This window comes from Netta rufina (assembly GCF_964035555.1).
Source record: "Netta rufina genome assembly, chromosome: 3".
Classification (NCBI taxonomy): domain Eukaryota; kingdom Metazoa; phylum Chordata; class Aves; order Anseriformes; family Anatidae; genus Netta; species Netta rufina.
The window spans coordinates 14,599,109-14,621,422 of record NC_140125.1 but is presented as its reverse complement, the minus strand read 5'-3'; the positions used below and the strand labels follow the sequence as shown (position 1 = coordinate 14,621,422).

The window sequence follows — 22,314 nt, the reverse complement described above, 5'->3', positions numbered from 1 at the left end:
GCCCCTTGCACCATGGATGCTATCCCTTCTTCCTGTGATAAGGATAGGGGAGATCTCAGGAGAGGGGAGATCAGGAGAACAGCACGTGGGTGGTGGGGAGGCTGAGAAAAGAGGTTTAGGTTGCAACACGGACATTGCGGAAGGCTGCTGTGCCTCCTCTGCACCTTGCTGGCACGTTGTCCCCCTGGAGGGGCAACGCCACTAGTGAAGAAGGCCTGTTGGGGGAGAATGGTAAGGAGAGGGGCAGGAAAGTGAGGAGCAAGCCCCTGGGAGAGGGGGCCAAAGCTTTTCAAAGTGGGAGCTCCCTGCAGCACCCGGGTTGCTCTGACGTGCTGTGGCCTCTTGCCCGCAGGATCTGTTTGACGAAGAGGACGACTTGAGGAAAACCAAGAAGGCCAGGAGGAAAATGATCCGAACCACCTCAATGACCAGAGTAACACCTGCGTTTCCAATGTGATCAAAGGGATGGAAGGGACTCAACTTCCTCCCCTCCCTGCAGAGTGGGGCTCGATTTTTGGGTTGGGGGAGATGCTGGCACTGGTGCAGAGCAGGTGATGGAGCCCTTGGCTCTGAGCAGAATGGGAATACCTCCTGCCTTCACTGGATTAGCGTGCTGGCCAGAGCCATACCCCAGTTTGTGGCCTCTGCCATGCTTAGCCTGGCTTTGTGCAGCTGATCTGTGGGCAATGGTTCTGACTCGCTGCTGTGACACGGTCTCTGCTCCTTCACTCCTGAGGAGGGGGAAGGCTGGCCCGAGGAGGGCTGTTGGCAGCTCTTCTGCCACTCAGCAGAAGGGGGGAGCTGCTCCCCAAGCATCTCCTTGTCCCTGTCAGGTCCCTGGGTTTGTTCCCCATCTTCTCTTGATCGGAGGCAAACTTTCTCCTTCAGTTTGTTCCCCATCTTTTCTCAATTGAAGGCAGCATTCCTCAAAGGGGTGTTCTGGGAGACAGGGGGGTTAAATGGAGAGAAAGTGCTCTTCCAGCCTGGAGCAGTCATACTCCCTGCACCATCCCTCATGCCCCAATACGGCAGCTTCTCATGGAACCCAGATTTAATTCAAATCCTACAGCAAATTTAAGGACCAAGGTAGATCCTAGCCTGTGAACCCAGAAAGGAGCTGTGAAAGAGAGCAACTAGGGGTTGTGCATTTGTCATCTCGGAACCTGCTTGGATAGTTTTGCTGACTGTTTTTTTCTCCCCTTGTTTTGTTTCAGCAACCCAACTTCAAGCAGAAATTCGTGGCTTTGCTGAAGAGGTTTAAAGTGACAGAGGAGGTAAGGAGCAGGAAGGCTGCCTCACCTGGCAGTGGCTCCTCACAGATGTGTCGGTGTCAGGGTGCTGGTTCCTGCTAACTGGGAGCCTGAACCTGGGCTGCAGGTGCTCAGGGCTGTTCCCAAAGTGTGTGTGAGGCACGGCACCGGCTGGGGTATTGCCTTTTCAAAGCCTTTTGCCTCAAAAAGGCAACTCCGAGCTTCATGCTCCAATCAAAAACACCTTTCCAAAAAGCCTGTTGGGGGGATGTCATGCTTGTGACAACCTCCTTTGGCCCAGTGACAATCCCATCTGGCCTGTAATGCCGACGACTCCCTAATTCTTTGTTGCCCTCTGGCTTTGTCCCACAGGTCCTGGACTCCGACCCTGTTGACCAGACCCAGGAGGTGGAGGAAGACCTGGGCTTGCTCTATGACAGCCTGGAGGAGTGCAACAACAGCGACAGCGGCCCAGAGATCGAGGACAACGAGAGCGTGCACAGTACGCCCAAGCCGACCCTGAGGTGAGGATTGCAGGAGGCCGCAGGCCACCAGCACCATCCCTGGGACCTGCAGAAATGCCCCCGACACTTCTCTGTTGCTTGGCCTAACGTAGGCATTGCCCCCTCTCCTTTCCCATTGCCATCTTCTGTTGGCACAGCTGAGATCCTCACCTGCATATCCTGATTAAAAAAAACCCTCAAAGGTGCCCATTAAAACCGGGTTCCTCCATACTGACTCTCATTTGATTTCCTCCCAGTCCAGCACCTGACACTACTCCTGAAGCACCTCCTTGATCTCAGCCCCTGCTGGCGCTAGCTCTCACACCTTCCTGCTGGCACTCCTGGCCTTCTCAGGCTTTCCACCCCGAAGCACGCCTGTCTTTTGAGCACGTTGTCTCGAGACTGCTAGGGCCAGTCCCCGTGTCCCCGTGGGATCTGCATGTTGTGCTCCCACCCCTCGTGGAGGTGTATGGCTTTTTTTTTTTTTCATTCACCTGGCCTCTCTGCTTGTGGCTGTTCTGTTTCTGTGCTGTCCTTTCGTGAGGGAGCTGCCTTCTGTTGCCTTCCTGCCTCACAGTGCCCTGAATCTCTTCTAGGCGAGAAGAGACCAAGCTGGGATGAGTTGTCATTATTGTCTCTAGAGTTAATTATTTGATTTGGATTAGTTTGTATCCCTGGTGAAGGTGCTCGGCAGGGGCAGCAGTCTTGGTCCGCCCCAGGGAAAATGTTTGAAAGGAGAACTGCTGGATTCAGGGACCGCTTCGGGGCACGGGGAGGAGCCAGGAACAGGACTGCAGTCACATCTCCCACAGATCCACAAGTTGTTGGGGAGGAGACAGCAGCGTGTGGGCACCGGGGAGCTGCTGAGGTGGCCTGCTCAGAGCTCCTGAAAGAGTTTCATGCCATCGCTCACCGCAGGCTTTAAAGAAACAGAGGTGCTGGGGGAGAAAAAGGATGGAGGTCTTGATCTCCTTGCATTCCCCTGGGCTGTGGGGTCCCAGTGCAGAGCGTTCTCACCCCGGTTGCCTCAGGAAGCTGGTGGTGACCTTCCAACCCAGCCTGTAAATTCAACTCCTCCTGTTGGGTTTGTTTTTCTGTCATAGACAGCCTTGCCAGACACCACAAAGCCTGGGTCTGGAGGTCAGAGGGGAAGGAGCAAAATTCTCCTTGGGTGGCTGAGAATATGGACAGCAGGGAAGGGAGTTATGCAAAAGGACTGGGATTTACCTAAATCCGAACCCGCTGAGACTCTGACTCAGTCACACCTGGAGGAGAGAGCCTTTAAATTGCAAAGCAGGAGAGCTGAGAGCTGCGGGAGAGCTCTGTGCTCGGCGTGACACATCCCCTAGTGACGAAAGCTTCTGGATGGCGAGAGAGAGAGGGCAGAAACAGACACAGCTTCCATGTGGCGGGGGGGAGGCAGCCCCGTTTGAAGGGGGCGTTGAAAGCCAGACCAAATGCACACAGTTTGGGTGAATCCAGTCTCTAAGGGCTGGGGGCACTTTCTTTTCGAGGTGCCAGCCAGGGGTATGCCGTATCAGGTAGGATTACAGGGACAGTACAAAGGAGAGGAGCTGGCCGGGGGCTGTATTTTTAGAAAGCTTATCATGTTTCTCTGGTTTGACTCTTAAGGTTTTAATATGGTCTGTCTGGGCGGATTGAGATTGTTGGCTGAGAAGAGGCAAGTGCAGAGCCACAGCTGTGCAGGGTGGTGACAGTGCCTGAGGTCCTGTCCTGGAGACTGGAGGGGTGGCGAGAGCAGAAATGTGCTATTAACAGGAGGCATCAGCTATCCCCGTGTGACCTGGGGAAAATATCTCATCGGGCACAAGACAGCCTCCAAATCTGTGGCTTTTGTGAATGACCGTGTGGTGAAGCAGCTGGGCATGGAGCTAGCGAGGGGAAAACTGAGCCGTGAGTTCTCCAGGCAGCCTGTAAACGCTGCTGCTCTGTGCTGGGACCATCACTTACTGAGATGCAACGTCCCTGCAGGAGCAGTAAAAGCAAAGTACCCGATGCTGTCGTGCCTGGCAGCACAGCGTGCTGTAGGCAAATGAGGAAGTCAAGAAAAGGAAAGTGCAGGGGGCAGACAGGGCCTTCAGAAGCCCGTGGGTATCCCGCAGGAAGCTGCAGGTGAATCCAGATGAGGATAACGGTGGAAAATCTGGCAGAGTGCTTACAGAGCAGCGCCGTGTCCTGTGCCTGTGGTCATCCCTGCAACCCAGCAGGCCAGATCAAGAGGAGGTTTTGCTGGGAGTGAGCACAGACAGACAGACAGACAGACAGCTCCGGGGGAAGTTGCCTCACTTCTCTAAGGGGAAGCTGCACGGTGCAGGCGGGCTGCCTGCCTGCAAGGGAGAGCTGGGGGGAGACCCTGCGGTGCAGCCTGCTGGTTTCCACAAGGCTTCTGTGGTCTCTGAGCAGCCCACAGCCTGTGCAGGGGTCCTTGATGAATAATTGATGGGTGGAAAGAGGGGAAATGAAGGTGGGAGCAGGCAGCCCTCGCTGTGCTGGAGTCACTTGGAGTGGCACTGTGGCACGTTTGGGTTGCGGTGTTGGCAGAGACCCCGCACCTAGCTGGGTGGAGACCCCCCTGCCTCGCTGGGGCTGCCTTTCTGCACCCTGCCGTGCCAGGGGATCACCGGAGGGGGAAGCAGCTGCTGGTAGGAGGCAGAGACCTGCCTCTAATTCCCCGGGGTCGCAGGTTTCAGCCTGCTGGGGCACCCACGTGGGCATCCACCCCCTGCGTCCCGCCCCGGGGACCTCTCCAAGGTGCTCTGTGCTGCTTGGGACAGGCCGGCGGGGGTGCGCTGGGGTCGTGGTGACTTTTGTTCCTCTCTTATTCCTGCTTTTTTTTTTTTTTTCTCTCCCGTCTGTCTGTCCGTCCGTCCGTCTGTCTGTTTCTCTGCAGGCGTTTCTTTGAGGGAGTCTCTCATTCTGGTTCCCAGACTGAGATCGGCAGTCTGCACAGCCAGAAAGGGCAGGATCAAGAGTCGGGCAGCCCTGTGAGTTACACCACCACCACCACCACCTCCCGTCCCCTTCCCTCCCCGGCCAGCCCAGCGCCCCCCTCAGCGCCCGCAGCTCCCTCTGAGACCAAACCCGGGGCTGCTCCTTCCCTTCTTTCCTCTTCTTTCTCCCAGTGCCAGCAGACAGGTAGCGATCGCCTTCCTGGCAAGGCAGGGGGGCGTCCTCTGGGGCCGGTCCCAGCGGGATGCCGGGCTCCCCCGTGGGAGCACACGTGCTGCGAGGCCGGGCCAGGTCCCGCTGCGGGCATGGGGCACCGGCAGCCGCCCCGCACGGGGCACTCCATCCTGCCCTAACCCCGCTCCCTGTCCCCAGGGCGAGGCGGAGAAGAGGAAGCCGGGAGCTCCACGAGTGCAGGAGGAGCCGGGAGCAGAGGTCCCCGCAGTGGTGAGTCCAGGCTATGGGGCATGGAGCGGGGATGGAGCTCCCTCGGTCCCTGGGATGGGCAGAGGGGGCTGGGGAACAGCAGGGCTGGAAGGAGGGTCAGGAGATGGGGCTGCAGGAGGTCTTCAGCTCTGCTGTAGGGCCCCCAGGGCACAGGGAGGAGGTCGGGGAGCCCCAACGTGACTGTGTGTGGCCCTCAGGAGCTGGCCGCAGAGGAGCCGAGTCCCCGGCTGGCCCCCGCAGAGGCTGCCACGAGGGAGGGCAGCGTGGACAGGCTGGCCCAGCTGGGCCCCGGGACCAAAGCCGAGCTCCCCAGTGCCGTGTCGCCCAGGTAAGGCGGCTCCGGCCCCCGTGGCAGAGCTGGGAAGGCTCAGCGATGGCTCGCCGGGGTGAGGGGGGGCTGGAGGAAGTGGGATTTCCCCCCACGCAGCCTCACCTCTCCCGCTTCTGGCTCGCAGCAAGGCGGAGAGCAAGCAGCTGTGGCGTCCCCGCAGCACCTCCGTGAAGGACAGGCAGAGCTCCAAGGGCCAGGGCGGCCGCACCAGCAGCCTGGACAGTGAGAGCTCTCCCGACTCGTGGCACAGCACCCAGGTGAGGGTCGTGGAAAGGCCTCCTCAGCTGCAGGGCTCTCCCTGCTGGGCCCTCTGCGGCCAGCAGGTCGGCCGGGGCAGCCTGCCGAGCCTAATCTTGGTGGGGACGCTGTCGTAGGTGCCCCGAAAATCAGTTTATGATCAGCTGAACCAGATCCTGGTCTCCGACGAGCATCTCCCAGAGAGCATCGTGCTGGTGAATGTCGCCGAGTGGCAGGGGCAGGTGAGTAGCTGCCAAGGGACCGGGGGTCCTCCCTGCTGGGCCTTCCTCCACCCCTGCGTGGCCCTTCCTGGGGGACACAGTGCGTTTGCAGAGCTGAGCTGCCTGCACTCAGTCTGTCTGTCCGTCTCCTCCATCACTGCTGGATCCTCAAAGCGCAATGCCCAGAGCAGTCCCAGGGGGCTGGCTGTCAGGCTGCGTGCCTCACGCCACTTTGTACTGCTCAGAGCTTCTCTGGGTGCTGCAGCAGAGGTGCTGCACTCCCCCTGCTGGCTCCAGGCCCCGGGGAGCAGTAGAGGCACTTTTCCTGATTAGAGATGAGAGGGCCTGCTGGAAAATCCATCCTTGGGGCAGGAGAAAAGCTCCTCGGGGGGAGTCTTTCCCCAGGCTGCACATCCTTGGTGTGTTCCTGCTCTAGCTCTCATGCTAACAGGGGAAAAAGGAGTGGTGTCTGTTCCCAGATCCTGATGTGGGCACTTCTAAGCCCCCCGGTCTAGCACAGCAGCACTGTTCAGCTGCGTGCAGACACCTGAAGAGGCACAGAAGGATTTTGGGGTGTCATAGGAGGGAGCCAGAGAAGGGAACGAACAAAGGAGGGCCCTGCTGTGGGATGGCAGGGCTCAATCAGAGGGTCCCTTGATCTCAACCCCTTTATTTAGAGGAGCACAGCCCGGTTCCTGGGACAGCTGTGCCCTTGTCACTGCAGGCTGGTGACCGCTGAGCTCAGCGCAGGGGCTGGGAAGAGCGGGGACACTCGGGCAAGCAGCCGGGGCTGTGCGGGCGGTGGCAGCCCTCCCGTGCAGCGTGTGTGGGGCAGGCACCCGCGGCGTGGCTTCACCCCGGGCTCTCTCTCCCTTGGCAGTACGTGAGCGAGCAGCTCCTGGCGCACAAGCAGCTGGTCGTGTCCACCTGCTCGGTGGCGGACATCCAGGCGGCCTTCAACACCACCGTCTCCCGCATCCAGCGATAGTGAGTGCAGCTCGGGGGCCGTCCTGCCGCTGCTGGGGAGGGCACTGGTCCCCCCCGGGGCTCACCGGGACGCCGTGGCGGCAGCAGGGCTCTGATGCTGGGCTTGGCTGGCCTGGCAGGGCCACCAGCTGAGCCACCGAGGGTCCATGGTGGTCTTTCTGTCCCTCCGGCAGCTGTAACTGCAACTCCCACATGCCTCCCCCGGTGAAGGTGGTTGTGGCAGGGGACCAGAGCTACCTGAGCGTGGTCCTCCGCTTCTTCGTGGAGCAGCTGGCCAGCAAGACCCCCGACTGGCTCAACTACCTGCGGTTCCTGCTCGTGCCACTGGGTGAGAGCCACGGCGAGCCTGCCTTGTCCTCCCCCACCTCCCCAGCCCGTTCCCCTGCCTGCAGCCAGCATCCCCCGTGTCTCCCGCAGGCTCCCACCCCCTCGCCAAGTACCTGGCCTCGGTGGATAACAAGTACAGCACGCTCTTCCTGGACACGGCGTGGCGGGAGCTGTTCAGCAGGGCTGAGCCGCCCGCTGCAGGTGAGGAACGGGGCCCGACGGGGCCGGCAGCACCCCCAAAAGGCAATCCCAGCCACCTTCAGGGCCTCTCACCGCCCCCTGTGCCCGCAGACACCGTGGACATCGCCGGCCGCGTCACCCAGTTCATCGCCGGGGCCAGCCTCTCCCACCAGCTCCCCATCTCCGAGGCCATGCTGACGTACAAGCAGAAGAGGTGAGCGCAGCCCGGGGTGGCCTTCCCTGCCTGCCGGGCACGTGGGGAGACGGGGGATGAGCTGAGTGAGGCCCCGCGCTGCCCCCCCTGCCCCTCCCCGGTGGGGACGGACGGACGGACGGACGGACTGGGCTGGGCTGGGTTGGGGGCTGTGAGCCAGCAGCGTGCTGCCCCCGGGGGGTTGACGCTCGTGTTCCGGCTGCACTCTCACCTCTCCCTTCTCTTGGTTTCTGGCACCCAAGGAAGAGAAGTCTCTATTTTGATTTTTATATCAGGTATTGGCTCGTGCTTGCTGTGCCGCTGCCTGGCCCGCCCTCCTTCCCTCCCTCCCCACCCCGTGTGCGTCCGTCCCGGTCCCGTCCCGTCCCTCTTGCCAGTGCAGAGGAGCCGCGGCCCCCAGAGCGGGGCAGGGCTGCCCTCCCTGCATGCCAGCCCTCTCCCGGCACCGCAGGGGCCGACTCCTTGCCTCCTTGTGTAGTGTGCCCTGCGCTGCCACGGCGGGGACAGGGTGGCCCAGGGGAGGGAGGGCAGAGAAGAGGGGCCCGGCGGCCAGGAGCCAGCTCCCTTTGGCCACTTGCCAGCGTGAGGATCCCCGAGCCACGAGGCTGGCCGGCCCCTGACCAGCTTTCCTTCCTTGCGCAGCCCCGATGAGGACTCCTGCCAGAAGTTTGTGCCCTTCGTGGGGGTGAGTGTGATGGGCTGGGGGCAGAGGGGCAGCGCGTGGTGCTGGCGGGGCTCGTCTCACCCGTCTCTCCTCGCAGGTGGTGAAGGTGGGCCTGGTGGAGCAGTCCTTCAGCGCCTCCGGTGAGTCCCTGGAGCCCCTTCCTCACCACGAGGAGCTCCTCGGTGCTGTCCCCCAGCCCCCCTGACCCCCACTTGCCCTCCCCAGTGGACTCGGACGATGCCACAGCCTGCGCCCCCTCGCTGCTGAGCTCAACGCCAACCGCCAGCGGAGCAGCCCCCTACGGCAAGGAGACCGTGAGCACCCCGCCGCCCTCCCCGTCGGTCAGCAGCGGGCTCTCGGGGGCCGGGTAAGGAAGGGACACGAGGGTTTGGGGTGCTCCCAGGCCAGGCTGCCAGGTCCCGGGGCTGGCTGCAGCTGGGTTAATGGCTGCTCCCCTCTTGGCCAGGTCTCTGAGCCCCGGCGTGGAGGTGATGGGCCTGCAGGTGGACTACTGGACGACCCAGGGGCTGGAGAGGAAGAAGGAGGGCGAGAAGAGGGAGACGGGCATCAAGAACACGCTCAAGAGCAATTTCCGCTCGCTCCAGGTCAGCCGCATCCCCGGCGTCGGGGAGCTGGTGCCGCCCAGCACCATGGCCATGACCGTGGTCACCAAGGAGAAGAACAAGAAAGGTAAGGCCTCGTCCCTCTCCAGTTTTCGGGGGTACAACCAGTTGGAAAAAAGGGCAGGGGGGAGCCTGCGGGAGGGCAGAGCTGGGAGCTGGCAGGGCAGGAACCAGGCGGTGAAGGCAGCCCTGGGGAGAGGGGTCCCACCCCGGGCCAGGTGGGGACGTCCTGATGGTGGTCTCGTCTGGCCACGGCCCCCCAGTGATGTTCCTGAGCAAGAAACCCAAGGAGAAGGACCTGGAGCCCAAGAGCCAAGTCATCGAGGGGATCACACGCCTCATCTGCACAGCCAAGCACCAGAACACCATGTTGCGAGGTGAGGGGGGGCACCAGCCCTGCAGGGCCGCAGGCACCCGAGCAGGGGTCCGGGGCTGCACCTCACCGCCCCCCCCCTGCTCTCAGTCTCCATAGATGGGGTGGAGTGGAACGACGTGAAGTTTTTCCAGCTGGCAGCGCAGTGGCCAACGCATGTCAAGTACCTCCCCGTGGGCATCTTCGGCTACTCCAAGGGCGTGTGAGAGGCGCTGCGGAGGGGCAGGGGAGCCCCCACTCCACGGCCCAGCCCCCTCCAGCTCTGCAGAGGGCCCTCCACACCCGCACCGAGGCCGGCTCCACGCATCCTCCGACACCAGCCAGGGCACCGCGCCATCCGCCTCCCCTCACCCCCAACGGCAGCCTGGGACAAGGGGACCCTGGGGGGGGTTCTCCGGGCCCCCCTTTTCCCCGCTGCGGCCGCCGGGGCCCCAGCTGGGCTGGGCCCGGGCAGCTCCCCAGCGCCGGAGCCACAGCAGGGGCTGCTCAGCAGGGCCCCCTGCCCTCCCTGGCCCTGCCTCAGCCACGCTCCTCGTCCCCCCGCTGCCACGGCCGGCGAGGTGAAGCCAAAGCCGTGCCCAGGCTGCCGGGGGGGTCACCCTCATGTCCACATCCCCCCCCCCCCCCCAGCCCTGTCCCCAGGGTGCTGCCAGCTGGAGGCGCGGCCTGGGGGCAGCTGGGATTTTTTTTTACAAGATTCTATTTTTTTTAAATTTATTGTACGGTTACTTTTCGGGATTAATTTTAATAAATTAATGCTGGTACCATTACGGCGGCGGTGGTGTGGCTCCCTCCATGCCCGACGGCACGGTTCAGAGGGAACAAAACAGCCTGAAGGTGGCCGCCAGCACCTCTCCAGCAGGCAGGGCCACCTCGGGGAGGTGGAAAACAAAGGCACAACCCCACCACGCCACCCTAGGGACCAGGTGCAGCCCTCAGACACATCAGCCGATGGGATTGGGAACAGCTGGGCTTCTTTATTCAAAATTAAAGTCCTCAGGAAGGGCTGGGCCAGCAGGACACAGGCTATGCCCAGCCTGCTCCTTATCTACCTGAACGTGGAGAAAGTCTGTCTCCTCTCAGCAGCCGCCGGGCTCGGGGCTGTCTTGATCTCCACAGTCTGGAAGGCAACGGGGGGCTGTGCCTGTGAGCTGGGGGGTGCTGGGGACTCATCAGGGACGTACTCCAGGACGTGGGGCCTCTCCTCCTGGCGCCGCAGGTAGCCCTGGTTCAGCAGGTGCAGCACGCAGGACAGCACGTCCACGCTGTGGCAGCAGAAGCTCGGGAACTGCAGCCCCGGCCCCAGCTCGCCCTTCTGGCAGGCAGCGAGCACCTACAGCAGCGAGGGAGCCGCCAGCTGCAGGGCAGCGCCCGGCACGGCCCCCGGGCAGCCCCTCGCCGCCCCCCGCCCGCAGCCTCCCTACCCTGAACACCAGGTTGTCGATGTGCAGCCGCCTCTCCGCCTTGAGGATGCGGCTGAGGAGGCAGCAGAGGACGTTCCTCTTCCTCTCCAGGGCGCCGCTCTCAGCCCTCTCTGCCCGCAGGTACCTCTGCCGGGGCAGCAGCCTCAGCTGGCGGCCGGAGGCTTGGGCCAGGGCCGCCCGGTTCAGCCGCAGGGCACCTGGAGCTAGCACCCGGCCCACGGTCAGCCGGGCCCCGAGCTGCTCCCTGCAGGAGCCCCAGGGACCGCTGCCGTCACCCCGAGCCCGGCCCCACCACCCGCATGCCCACGAGCCCCCAGCCCCACACACCCCAAAGCCCAGCCCCAACCGCACCCCGGGACACAGCCCCAGCAGCCAGACTCCCCCCGAGCCCCTCCGCATCCCCCCGAGCCCCTCCACCCCCCCAGCACCCCCCAGCACCCCCGAGGGTGCCCGGCCCCGCGCTCACCCCCCGGCGCGCAGCTCCGCAGCAGGACGCCCTCGCCCTCGCCCTCGGTCAGCGGTGCCAGCGCCTGCTGCAGCAGCTCCGCAGGGAGCCCCGTGGCCTGCAGCAGGGACTCCACGGCCACCTCCTGCGGGAGGGCAGCGGCCGGGCGAGGACCTCAGCGCCCGGAGACCCCCGGCAGGGGTCACGGCCCCGCTCAGCCCCGGCTCCTACCTCGGCGCCGTTGAAGCGCAGCAGGACGAACATCTGCAGCGTGGACACGTGCAGGACGCAGTCTCCGAAGCGCAGCTCGGCACGGCCCAGCCACGTCCACTGCAGCCCCCGGGGCCTCGCGCCCGCCCAGCTCTGGCCTGCCAGGGGACACCAGCACCAGCGCCAGGGCTGACAGCACTGCCAGGCAGCCCCCAGCCCCAGCAGCCCCGGTGCCGGGCACCCCGTGGCACTCACTCTGCCCGCAGAAGGCGGCGAAGGCGCCCAGCGGGGAGCTCAGCGCGGCCGGGAAGAACCTCCCGGGCTCGGCCATGCGGCACAGCGGGGACACGGGCCAGCAGCGCGGGGACAGGGCCAGCACCGTCACCTCCGCAGCCTCCCCCGGCACCTGCACACGGGGACACGGGGGCAGCTCAGGGCCCCGCGGGGAGCACGTTGGCCCCCAGCCGGCCCCGCTCACCTCGTGCTCGGGGCTCTCCACGCCCGGCTCCAGCAGCCGCTTGTCCCGCTCCTGCAGCTGGAAGAGGCGGAACTGCCGCTGCAGCTCCTCCGACTCGGCCAGGTCGCTCAGCATCTGCTGGGGGAAGCGGCGGGGGAAGCACAGCCCCAGCTGCTCCAGGACGGCCCCTTCCAGCCACGAGGGGCCCTGCGCCAGGAGCCGGTCCCCCAGGTACAGCCTGCCACAGCCACCGGCGCGTCAGGGCCACCGCCACCGCCACCCAGCCCGGCCTCGTCCCCAGCGCGTGGCCACGGCCACCTCACCGGTAGAAGTGCTCAAAGGTGTGGGCGAACTCCAGGCCGCTGAAGACGACGAAGGGCTCCAGCAGCTGCTGCAGCAGCCCCGTGCTGCCCGCGGCCCCGCCGAGCTCCTGGATCTTCCCGTCCACGTAGCGGGCGAACCGCTCGCTCGCCTGCGGGGGGACGGGGACGGGTGTGCAGGGGGCGCCCCACGGCCCCGGGGTGGCCAGGACGTGGCCACCCTGGAGCTCACCCAAGGCCCCGGAGCTGGAGCCACACCGCCCGGACTCACGTGCAGGGCGGTGAGGAAGGGGAGCTGCAGCAGCGCCCCCGCGAAGCCCTGGCCCAGGGCGCCCAGGAAGGCAGCCTGCTGCCCGAAGAGCTCCTCCATGGCGCCGCGCAGGCGCCGGTACAGCCCGCAGTACCGCTCCGCCACGTCTGGCGCCTGCCCCGCCGCCTGCAGGAACCGCTGCGCCTGGGGGCACGGCACCGCCGGGCTCAGCACCCAGCCCCGGCCCGCTGCCCCCCGCCCCCAGCCCCAGCCCCAGCCCCAGCCCCAGCCCTACCTGCTGCTGCACCACGCCGCGCCAGCACTGCGCCATGCCCCGCAGCCCGCTCGGCGTCTGCGCCACCGCCCTGGGCAGCGCCTCCTTGTTGCTGCCCTCCTGCCCGCCTGCCGGGGCACAGCCGGGGCTCAGCTCCCCGCACACGGTGCCGGCAGCACGGCCACGGGGAGGCTCGGCCGCGAGCCCTCCTGTGCCCCAGGGCCCTCTGCGGAGCCCCCTCCCGAGGGCAGCCCCTCGCTCACCCGCCGCCCTCGCCTCCTCCGGCTCGGCGCCGCCGGGGTCCACGTGCACCAGGAGCTGGGTCAGGAGCCGCACGCAGGAGCCGAAGGCGTCGCCGCGGGCCGGGGGGCGCTGGGCCGGCTCCCCGCTCCCCAGGTACTCGCTCAGCAGCCAGGCCAGGGGGCTGACGCCGCTGGGGTCTGCGGGGCCGCGGGGCTCAGGGCGGGCGCCCGGGGACGGGGCAGCGCGGGGAGGGGCGCGAGCGGTACCTGGGCTGGTGATGCTCTGCACCAGGGGGCTCACCAGGGCCTCCCAGCACGTCCTGCCCAAGGCCCGGGCCGCCTCGTCGTCGGGAAGGAAGCGCTCGGCGAAGTCCTGCTCGTGCCGCAGCGCCCGGTTCAGCCTGCAATGGGACAGGGGAGAGGGGAGAGGGGGGCAGGACAGGGGAGAGGGGGGCAGGACAGGGTTCGGCACCCCGGCAGGACGCCCCCGGCCGCCCCAGGGCACCCCCACTCCCTTGGCCCCTCACCTGCCGAAGAGCTGCAGCAGCCGCCCCCGGTCCCGGCGGATCTCCTGGCCCCAGGCGTGCGCCCGAGCGGCGCAGCAGAGGGAGGTCCGCCGGCACAGCTGCTCCTTGAAGACGGGCCAGAAGCTGGGCTTGGGGCCCAGCACCTCGATGCCGCGCACGCGCGTGTCGATGCCGCCCTGCGGGAGGGAGAGAGGGAGAGAGGGAGAGAGAGAGCTCGGCCCCCAGCCCCTCGCCGCCAGCCCTGTGCCACTGGCCCCGGCTCCCCACCTGCTGGCAGCGCTTCACCCGGATCTGGATGAGGGGCCAGAAGCGCGGCGCGTTCCGCAGCAGCACCACCCGGCTGGCCGAGGGCGGCACGGTCACCTGCGGGCACACGGCGAGCCCTCAGCCAGCGGCACGGGGAGCGCCCGCGGCCCCGGCCAGCCCCCGGTGCCAGCCCCCGGTCCAGCCCCGGTGGACTCACGGCACTGAGCTCCGTCCTGATGGCCGCGGGGCTGTCCCCCCCCAGCACCACCACGCGGGCCGGCATGTAGCTCGAGTCCTCGCTGGCCACCAGCATGCTCAGCTCCCTGCGTGGGGTCCGTGAGGCAGGGCTCGGGCAGACCCTCGGGGCTCCCTGCCCCCGGGACCCCCGGCCCTACCTGACCACCACCCCGCACTGCATGTGCAGGGTGATGAAGTGGGAGCCGGTGCTGCCGTTGGACTCCCAGTAGGTCTTGGGGTTCCTGTCCGTCAGCTTGCCGGCGCGGTGCGGGTTGGAGGAGACCTGCAGCTTCTCCCAGCACTTGTCCTCCCTCGCCTCCACGCTGGAGCCTGCGGGGAGGGCGCGCGGAGCCTCCAGCTGCCAGCCAGGCACAGCGGGCGCCGGGGCCCCGCTCCCTCCCCACGCTCACCTCGGCACAGCTTGCGCAGGAAGACGTCGAAGAAGGGGATGCTGATGGGCCGCTGGCTGCGGCGGTGCTCCTCGATCTGCCCCAGCGCCAGCTGCGGGACGGGGACGGGGACGGGGACGGGGACGGGACGGGGACGGGCGGTTACTGGGGGCAGGGCTCCCGGGGGGCTCCCCGGCTGCCCGGGCCCACCTGGATGCAGCCGGCCAAGATGCTGCCCGTCAGCGTCCTGTGCAGGCCGGCGAACTTCTCGCAGCCGCTCAGCAGCTGCAGCAGGGCTGGCGCCGTGGGCACGGCCGAGCTGTGCTTCTCCAGGGCTTTGTCCAGGGCCTCGTAGGTGCCCGCGCGGCACATGGCCACGGCGCAGTCCTTGCTGGCGGCGGCCAGGCGGTGCAGGAAGCCGACGACCTCCTGCACCGCCTGCGGAGGAGGCAGCCCTGAGCCGCCAGCCCGGCACCAGGAGCCCCCCAGCGCCGTGCCGCAGGGCCCCAGCCCCTCTCCCAAGGGACCCAGCTGCTGCTGGGCACGCAGCCACCGCCACGCGGCCGTGAGGGCTGCTCCCGGGGCGTGCCACGAGGCCGGGAGGCTGCGGGCAGGGGCCCCGAGGCACCCCCGGCACAGCCAGCAGAGCCGCCCCTCTCCAGGACCCCCTCACCTCGCGGTCGCTGCTGTGGGCACTCAGCAAGGACAAGCAGGGCTCCACGCACTCGTGCCAGGGCAGCGCGTCCTCCTGGAAGCCGTCCAGGAACTTGTTCAGGATCCTGAGCGAGGGACAGGGCCCCTCAGGACGCGGCACACAAAGCCAGCCCCGCTGCCCTGCTCCTCCTCCTCCTCCCGCAGGGGCCACGTCCTGCAGATCCCCTCACAGCCCACCTGAGGACCCGCAGCCCGATGCTCTTCTCGGCCCCCCGCAGCTCCAGGCTGCGCAGCAGCGCTCGGAAGCAGCGGCGCTCCTGCGGCCGCGGGGACGCCCGGCCGGAGGGCTCGGGGTCGGGCTCGGGGCCGGGGTCGGGAACGGGGCCTCCGCCGCAGAGCTGCCGCTCCAGGGCCACCACCACGTCCTCGGGCAGCGCGCCGTCCCCCGGGCCGCCCGCGGGCGTCTGCGCGCCCCTGGCCTCCAGCAGGGCCTCGGCGCCTGCGGGACAGGGAGCGGGGACGTGGCGGGCCCGGCCCGGGCACCGTGGGGCCGCGGCGCGGGGAGGGGGCGCGGGGTCACTACCTGGGGTCTCGGGGCCCAGGGGCAGCCGGTGCTCCGCCAGGCGGTTGATGACGCCGAGGGCCAGCAGCGCGGTGGGGCCCTGCCCGTCCCGCCAGCAGCTCTGCAGCACCGCGGGGAGCTCGCCGCTCACCAGCTGCTCCGCCAGGCCCCGGTGCCCGTCCACCAGCATCCTCAGCACCAGCAAGCCGTTCCGCACGCCCGAGGCGCCCCTGCGGGGACAGGCACGACGTGGTGGTGCCCTGGCCCCATGGCACCTGCCCTCCCTGGTCCCATTCCTCGTCCCTACCCGGGGACGCCCCGCATGGCGCGCACGGCGGCGGGGATGGCGCTCAGCAGGCCCGGCGAGCCCTCGCCGCCGGCGGAGCCGATGCTGGCGAAGACCTCCCGCAGCAGCTGCGCGTCGCCGTGGCTCAGGGCCGAGGGCGTCCCCGCGGCGCCTCCGGGCTCGCCGGCTCCCACCAGCGCCTTCAGGGCCTGCGGGGCCCGGGGCGGCTCAGGGGCTGCGGGCGCCTCCGCCGGCCCGGCCCCGCCGCCCGCGGCGCCCCGCGGCCGCTCCTCACCGCCAGGCCCGCCTGCTGCACCAGGGCGGAGGCGGCGTGCTGCCGCATGCAGCCCAGCACGGCCCACACGCCGCCCTCCGTGGCGAAGGGCACGCGCCAGGCGCGCCTCTCCAGCAGCAGGGCCACCAGCCGCAGCGCCAGCGCCGCCGGGCGCTTCTCGGCCGCCTGGGCGCTCAGCAGCTCCACCGCCGCCCTCACCAGCTTCTCCCTGCGCGCAGAGGCCGCTCAGGAGGGGCTCGGCGCCCTGCCCTCGGCCGCCCTGCCCGTGCCGGGCTCCCCTCGCACCTGGTGCCCTCGCCGCCCGGCTGCTGCTGCTCCGGCTCCGGCTCCGGCTCCTGCTGCAGGACCCTCACCATGTGCTGCAGCCCGGCCACGCGCAGCTCCGCCTCGCAGCCGCCGCTCCGGATCGCCTCCATCACCCGCGCCACCTCGGCCAGCGAGCCCCTGCCGCTCGCCCCCTCGCAGCTGCCCCACGCTGCCGGGGGAGGCCGGGCCGTCAGGGCGGCAGCAGCGCCCGCAGCCGCTCACGGGGCGCCCGCAGCCCCGCATGGGTTCCAGCGCCCCGTGCCCGTGTCCCCCGGGGCGTCACCTCCGCTCTCCGCCGCCTCCGGGAGGCGCAGCCCTTCCCTCTCCAGCAGCTCTCCGAACAGCTGGGAATCCGACTTGAGCTCCGTGCAGACGCCGTCCTCGTCCTCGTCCCTCGCTGCCTCGTCCCTCGCTGCCTCATCCTTTGCTTCCTTGTCCCTCGCTGCCTCGTCCCTCGCTGCCTCGTCCCTCGCAGCACCAGGCCCAGCGCTCCCACAGCCGGCACCCTCCGAGGGCACCTCGGGGCTGCCCCCGCCGTCCCGCTCGGCCCCCCTGCCCGGCCAGTACTTGCCGTAGACGCGGGAGCCGCGCAGGTGGCTGCGGGCGCTGCCCCGGCTCCGCTCCTCCAAGACCCGCAGCACCTCCTGGGCCAGCCCCGCGGGCACCGGCAGCTGGATCAGGGCCTCCTCGTCCAGCCCCGGCAGCTGCACAGACGGGGCCGCGTCAGCCCCCGGCCGGGTCCCCGCTGCCCACCCTCGCCCCTCGGCCCCCACCTGCGCTGCCCGCTGCCGCTGGAGCAGGCGGGCGATCTCCTCCTGCTCCTGCGCTTCCAGCTGCCTCACGAAGAAGAGCAGCTCCCACCACTCGGCGCGGCTCAGCGTCCCCGCGGCCTGGCTCGGCTGCTCCCCCAGGTAGGGCGGGGAGTACAGCCCCCCCAGGGGCTTGGGGCAGAACGGCTGCGCCCCTGCAGGGCGGCAGAGCCAGGGGAGGCGGCGTCAGCTCCGCCAGCTGCCCCGCTGCTGCGTGCCCCTCGCTGCCACACACAGCTCCCGTGCAGCACGAGGGGTCCCCGCTGCCCCCAGCTTGCCGCGGGAAAGGGAGGCGAGAGGAGGGAGGGGACGTGCCGGGAGCAGGAGCACGGAGCCGAAATGGGCACCTCCAGCTCAGGGCTGTGCCAAACTGCTCCTGCAGCACCTGGAGCAGGGCAAGGCTCCGTCACGCAGCACCCAGAGTGCCAGCAGGGCCGGTTAGAGGAGCCGCAGGTGCAGCCGAGGCGATGCTCACCTGCTGCCAGTTTGTGGCTGTTTATCAGCCTCGTCCCCCGCTGCCGGCCCTCCTGCTCCTCCTGCCCTGGGGAGCCGATGATCTCCACCATGTGCCAGTGAACCCAGTAGGTGCAGCCCAGGGCTTGCCAGTACACCTGCGGAGGAGAGACCCACAGAGAGGTGAGCGAGGGAACAGAAGATAACCCGTGCTGCCCCTACACGAGGTTCCACAGCGGTGCCAAGATGGTTGGCTCCGTCCTCGCAGCAGCAGGTACCTGCACGGGCGGCGTGCCATCGTTGCTCTGCCGAAATTCGCCCTCGTCCCCCGCGCTGACCTGCTCATAGTCCTCCAGCAGGCGCACCCGCATGCCGCGCACCAGCTGCGCCCGCACGTACTCCACGTAGCTGCTGCGGCTGGGGAAGGCCGAGCGCGTCTTGAAGGCGCTGGGCTCCTTCGGTGCAGGAGCCGGGGCTGCCTGGGCAGCACTGCAGGACGTGGCCCCGTGCTGGAAGATGGAGCGGGTGGTTTGAGGCTTTGTCTCCTGCCAGGCCGGCGGCTCTGGCTCGTGGCTGTGCTCCCAGCCCATGGCACGCAGCAGCTCCACGATGAGGCCGGCCATCGCCATGCTGAACTCAAACTCCTGCTTCACGCGGCTGCTCTCCGGCTGCTCCCCTCCCTGCTCCTCGCCGCTGCCGAGCTCCTCCAGGAGGGAGGTGACGCGCAGGTAGCGCTTCACCAGGGCGAACAGCTGCTTCCCGGGGATCTGCAACGGGCAGGGCCCTCAGGGGCTGCCTGGATCAGCGCCTCCACCCCCAAACCGGGCTCCCCCCCTACCTGGGGAAGGTGGATGCCCTCAAAGGACATGCAGTGCTCTTCCGAGGACGTTGTCTCAGCAAATAGCTCCAGCAAGGTGTAGCGGCTGTCGAAGTCCATGTGCTGCTCGACGCCGTCCTGCTGGCTCAGGGACAGCAGGACATACGCCCAGCTCCCTGTAAGAACAGCAGAAACCCTTCAGGCCTCCTAAAGGCAGCCCTCACGCCACCCTGGGACACATGAGAGATGAAACATTTCTCTCTTGTGTGTGTGCATGTGTGCAGCTACTGGGGAGAGCTGTGTGCATGGGGAGAAATGTGGCACCAGCGACTGGGGTGGCCGGGGGGTCTCGGTGCCAGTGAGGGGAGCACTGGGGGCTCTCAGACACCGCAGTGGGAACAGTGTGTGTCCCCTAAATCAGCTACTGGAGGGACTGCCATGGACGAGGTGAAGGGCACCCTGCTTCCCTCCCAGCCCCCCGACCTGCGTCGTGCGAAGCCAGGGCCCTCAGCATCTTGCCGGCGCTGCGGCAGATCCGCTTGTCCTTGTGGCACAGCATCCTCGCCAGCAGCTCGAGGGCTCCCGTCTCCCTGAAGGCGCCCGCCAGCGAGCCGATGCCGGCGTAGGCGCTCAGCACGTGGACGGTGTCCAGCACGGAGGCGGCCCCGGCGCCGCCCAGCTGCCGGCCGGCTCGCCGCACCAGGCTCCCGACGTCGGCCTCCATCTCCCGCAGCGAGGCTTCGTCCGGGCCGGCCGCCCTCTCCTCCTGCTCCTCCTCCTCCTCCTCCTCGGCCCGCGGCCCCGCCGGCTTCCCCTCGCCCAGCAGCGCCGGGCAGCTGGCGCACGCCTCCTCCGCGGACATCCACAGCGACACGCTCCCGGCGTCGGGCCCCGCCGAGGACTCCGAGCGCACCAGGCTCCAGCGCACCAGGTACTGCGGCTGCCCGTCCTGGCCTCGCCGCTGCCGCAGCAGCTCCCGCGGGCAGGCCTGCAGCTCGGGGCCCAGCGGCACCACCAGGCCGGTACTGGGGGGACTGGGAGGAGCTGGGGGCCCATGCCCAGCAGCAGGAGGAGGAGGCTGAGCGGCTCGCATGACACCGAGGAGCAGCGGGCAGACACAGCCTCACGCAGGCAGCATCCCTGCTGCCACCGGGGCGAGCGGCTCCGTGCTGCTTCCGGGCGTGCAGCGCTGCACGCATGCGCAGGAGGAGCGACAGAGGGGGGCTGGGCCCTGCAGGTCCCCTCCCCCCTCCCCGTTCATTAATTAACGGCAACAAGAGCCCGGTGGGAGCTGGCACAGGCGGCTTTATTGTCCCGGCGGGGCTGCCACGCGGGGCAGGTGCACGTAGCTCTTGAGGGGCGGCAGGGGCCTGATCTTGCGGCCGGCCCAGCCGCCCTTGCGGTGCCACAGCCCCGTGTGCGGCCGCTTGCCCAGCCAGCGGTTGCGGCCCGCCTTGCCGATCACCCGCTTGTTGTGGTCCACGTTGGAGACGCGGCCCACCGTGGCCACGCAGGTCTCCAGCACCTGGGGAAAAAAGGAGAAGCCGTCAGCACCCCCGCCTGCCGTTAGCCGGGGGGCAGGAGGTGGGGGTTTAGGGCTGGCGCGGCTCCGCTACCTGCATTTGCCTCTTGGAGGGCAGCTGCACGATGGCCGTCCCGTTCACCTTGCGCAGCAGCACCCCGCAGGTCCCTGCCAGGAGAGGAGGAGGAGGAGGGGGCCGTGCTGAGCAGCAGGACTTTGTCCCGAACCGCGGGGGGCACGTCCCCAAACACCCGTGCCACTCACGCAGCGCCTCCCCCAGAGGACAGACCCTCAAGGGCAGCACGGGGAGGCTGTCACACAGCTGTGCCCACCCCTAGGAAACACAACTTCGCACCCCAGCACGGGGAGAGGAGGGGACAGGCGGCGGGTGCCCCCACGCAGACGCACCGGCCGCGCGGATGTACTGCGCTCCCTTGCCGGGGTGGCTCTCCAGGTTGCAGATCAGCGTGCCCACAGGCAGGGCCCCCAGCGGGTAGGCGTCCCCTTCGTTGGCCGACACTGCCGGGGGGAGAAACCGGGGGGAAAAAGCCATGAGCGTGGCACGGGGCGGGCGGCGAGCCCCCAACGGGGCCGGCACGCAGCCCCGGGGTGCGCACCCGCCATCCTGCCGATGTGTGCCGAGTTCCTGATGATGTCCCCCGGCTGCATGTTCTCCGTGGCGATGATCCAGCGCTTCCGATTGCCGCCGGCCACCAGCGCGATGTCAGCCGACCTGCCAAGGGGCACGGAGGGTCAGAGCGGGGTTTGTCACGCTGCAGGGACCCCCCCAGCCCCCGGACCCTGCCCGGTGCCTGGTGCTTGCCTGCACGGGTCGTATCGCACGCTGACCACCTTCTCGGTGCCCTCCTGGTAGCGCAGCCGCTGGAAGTCGATCATGCGGTAGCGCCGCTTGTGGCCCCCGCCGATGCCCCGCACACGGATGCGACCTGAGGGACAAGGTGGGGGGGTGGCTCCACATGGGTCAGGGTCCCCTCAGCCCCCCGGTTCCCCCCTCAGCCCCCCCTGGGTCCCCTCAAGTCCCCACAGTCCCCTCAGCCCCCTGGTGGCTCCCCACCACCGGTGCCCCCCCAACATCCCCTCAGCCCCCCAGTGCCCTCCCCAGGTCCCCCTCAACCCCCTGGTGCCCCCCTCAGACCCCGGGTTCCCTCAGACCCCTAGTGCCTTCCCCAGGTTCCTCTGGGTCCCCCCAGGTGCCCCCCCAAACCCCAGTGTCTCCCACCCCCAGATCAGATCCCCTCAGCCCCCCAGTGCCCTCCCAGCCCCCCCAGGTCCCCCAATCCCCTGGTGCCCCCCTCAGCCCCAGTACCCCCCCCAGATCCCCTCAAACCCCAGGGACCCCCCCCAGGTCCCCCTCAGACTTCTAGGTCCCCTCAGGTACCCCCCCCCCAACCCCAATGCCCCCCCCCAGATCAGATTCCCTCAGCCCCCCGGTGCCCCCACCAGGTTCCCTCAGCCCCCCGAGTCCCTCCTCAGCCCCCCAGTGCCCTCCCTGCCCCCCCAGGTCCCCCAATCCCCCAGTGCCCTCCCCAGCCCCAGTACCCCCCCAGATCCCCTCAGCCCCCCCAATGCCCCCTCCCCAGATCCCCTTCAGCCCCCTGGGTCCCCCCAGGTGCCCTCCCCAACCCCAGTGCCCCCCCCAGATCAGATCCCTTCAGGCCCCCGGGTCCCCTCCCAACCCCCCGGTGCCCTCCCAGTCCCCGGTGTCCCCTCAGCCCCCCAGTGCCCCCCGGTGCCCTCCCCAGCCCTGGTGTCCTCCCCCAGGGTCCCCTCGGTCCCCAAGGTCACCTCAGCCCCCCAGTGCCCCCCCCAAGTCCCCTCAGCCCCCCATGTCCCCCCTCAGCTCCCCTGGTGCCTCTTCCAGTCCCGGTGTCCCCCCGGATCCCCCCCCAGCCCCCGGATCCAACCCCAGCCCCCAGATGTCCCCCCAGCCCCCAGATGTCCCCCCAGCCCCCCGTGCCCGGTGCCCACCCGTGTGGTCTCTCCCCCCGGTTTTCCTCATGCCGAGGGGCCGCACGGTGTACTTGACGCGGCACTTCCACATGGGGTCAGTCGTGCAGCGCGCCGCCGAGCCGCTCAGCCAGCGGCCGGCCGCCGCCGCCAGGACCCCAGCGGGCGCCGCTGTCGCGACAGGCCGGGCGGCGGCGACAGCGGCGGCGATAGCGGCGCGGGGGGGCGACAGCACCAGCGCCCCCAGCGCCCGGCAGAGCGCCGCGGCCGCCATCTTGCGCGCCGCTCCCCCCGCCC

The 22,314-nt window shown here is 68.2% G+C and overlaps 3 protein-coding genes across 8 annotated transcripts in view; 1 reads left to right on the top strand and 2 right to left on the bottom strand.

Annotated features, from left to right (window-relative positions):
* LOC311208297 (phosphofurin acidic cluster sorting protein 2-like) overlaps positions 1–10,094 on the top strand; it is a 43,404-nt gene extending 33,310 nt beyond the window's left edge. The window contains exons 7-24 of the mRNA XM_084284936.1: positions 353–433; positions 1,215–1,274; positions 1,623–1,774; positions 4,665–4,758; positions 5,096–5,167; positions 5,365–5,495; positions 5,623–5,755; positions 5,873–5,977; positions 6,837–6,943; positions 7,117–7,271; positions 7,361–7,471; positions 7,562–7,664; positions 8,307–8,349; positions 8,426–8,468; positions 8,554–8,695; positions 8,795–9,018; positions 9,215–9,328; positions 9,415–10,094. Coding sequence (XP_084141062.1) covers positions 353–433; positions 1,215–1,274; positions 1,623–1,774; positions 4,665–4,758; positions 5,096–5,167; positions 5,365–5,495; positions 5,623–5,755; positions 5,873–5,977; positions 6,837–6,943; positions 7,117–7,271; positions 7,361–7,471; positions 7,562–7,664; positions 8,307–8,349; positions 8,426–8,468; positions 8,554–8,695; positions 8,795–9,018; positions 9,215–9,328; positions 9,415–9,530 — 1,986 coding nt within the window. The 3' untranslated portion in view covers positions 9,531–10,094. The remainder of the gene's footprint in view (positions 1–352; positions 434–1,214; positions 1,275–1,622; positions 1,775–4,664; positions 4,759–5,095; positions 5,168–5,364; positions 5,496–5,622; positions 5,756–5,872; positions 5,978–6,836; positions 6,944–7,116; positions 7,272–7,360; positions 7,472–7,561; positions 7,665–8,306; positions 8,350–8,425; positions 8,469–8,553; positions 8,696–8,794; positions 9,019–9,214; positions 9,329–9,414) is intronic.
* A 266-nt stretch (positions 10,095–10,360) lies between these two features.
* On the bottom strand, positions 10,361–19,520 carry LOC311208571 (cullin-9-like). Of its 6 annotated transcripts, none has more exons than XM_084285392.1 (28): positions 19,011–19,520; positions 18,549–18,703; positions 17,989–18,477; positions 17,733–17,868; positions 17,222–17,412; positions 16,732–17,152; positions 16,428–16,617; positions 16,143–16,350; positions 15,869–16,056; positions 15,583–15,791; positions 15,237–15,498; positions 15,019–15,124; positions 14,556–14,783; positions 14,367–14,457; positions 14,115–14,286; positions 13,937–14,042; positions 13,741–13,836; positions 13,474–13,649; positions 12,968–13,347; positions 12,726–12,832; positions 12,452–12,634; positions 12,184–12,332; positions 11,882–12,098; positions 11,659–11,809; positions 11,425–11,561; positions 11,215–11,338; positions 10,749–10,951; positions 10,361–10,657 (listed from the first exon to the last, which is right to left on the bottom strand). In XM_084285392.1, the coding sequence occupies exons 1-28, from the start codon at positions 19,387–19,389 to the stop codon at positions 10,373–10,375; spliced, it is 5,739 nt and encodes a 1,912-aa protein (XP_084141518.1). In that variant the 5' UTR covers positions 19,390–19,520; the 3' UTR covers positions 10,361–10,372. The 6 variants fall into 6 exon arrangements, 5 of the variants coding, with proteins under 5 accessions (XP_084141518.1, XP_084141517.1, XP_084141514.1 ...); XM_084285391.1 differs by having other exon boundaries at positions 11,659–12,098; positions 12,968–13,144; positions 13,214–13,347; XM_084285388.1 differs by having other exon boundaries at positions 11,659–12,098.
* Positions 19,521–19,814: 294 nt separating this feature from the next.
* On the bottom strand, positions 19,815–22,307 carry MRPL2 (mitochondrial ribosomal protein L2). The gene is made up of 6 exons (XM_084285240.1): positions 22,039–22,307; positions 20,873–20,996; positions 20,667–20,782; positions 20,458–20,568; positions 20,144–20,217; positions 19,815–20,052 (listed from the first exon to the last, which is right to left on the bottom strand). The coding sequence occupies exons 1-6, from the start codon at positions 22,289–22,291 to the stop codon at positions 19,834–19,836; spliced, it is 897 nt and encodes a 298-aa protein (XP_084141366.1). The 5' UTR covers positions 22,292–22,307; the 3' UTR covers positions 19,815–19,833.
* Between the last annotated feature and the right edge of the window lie 7 nt (positions 22,308–22,314).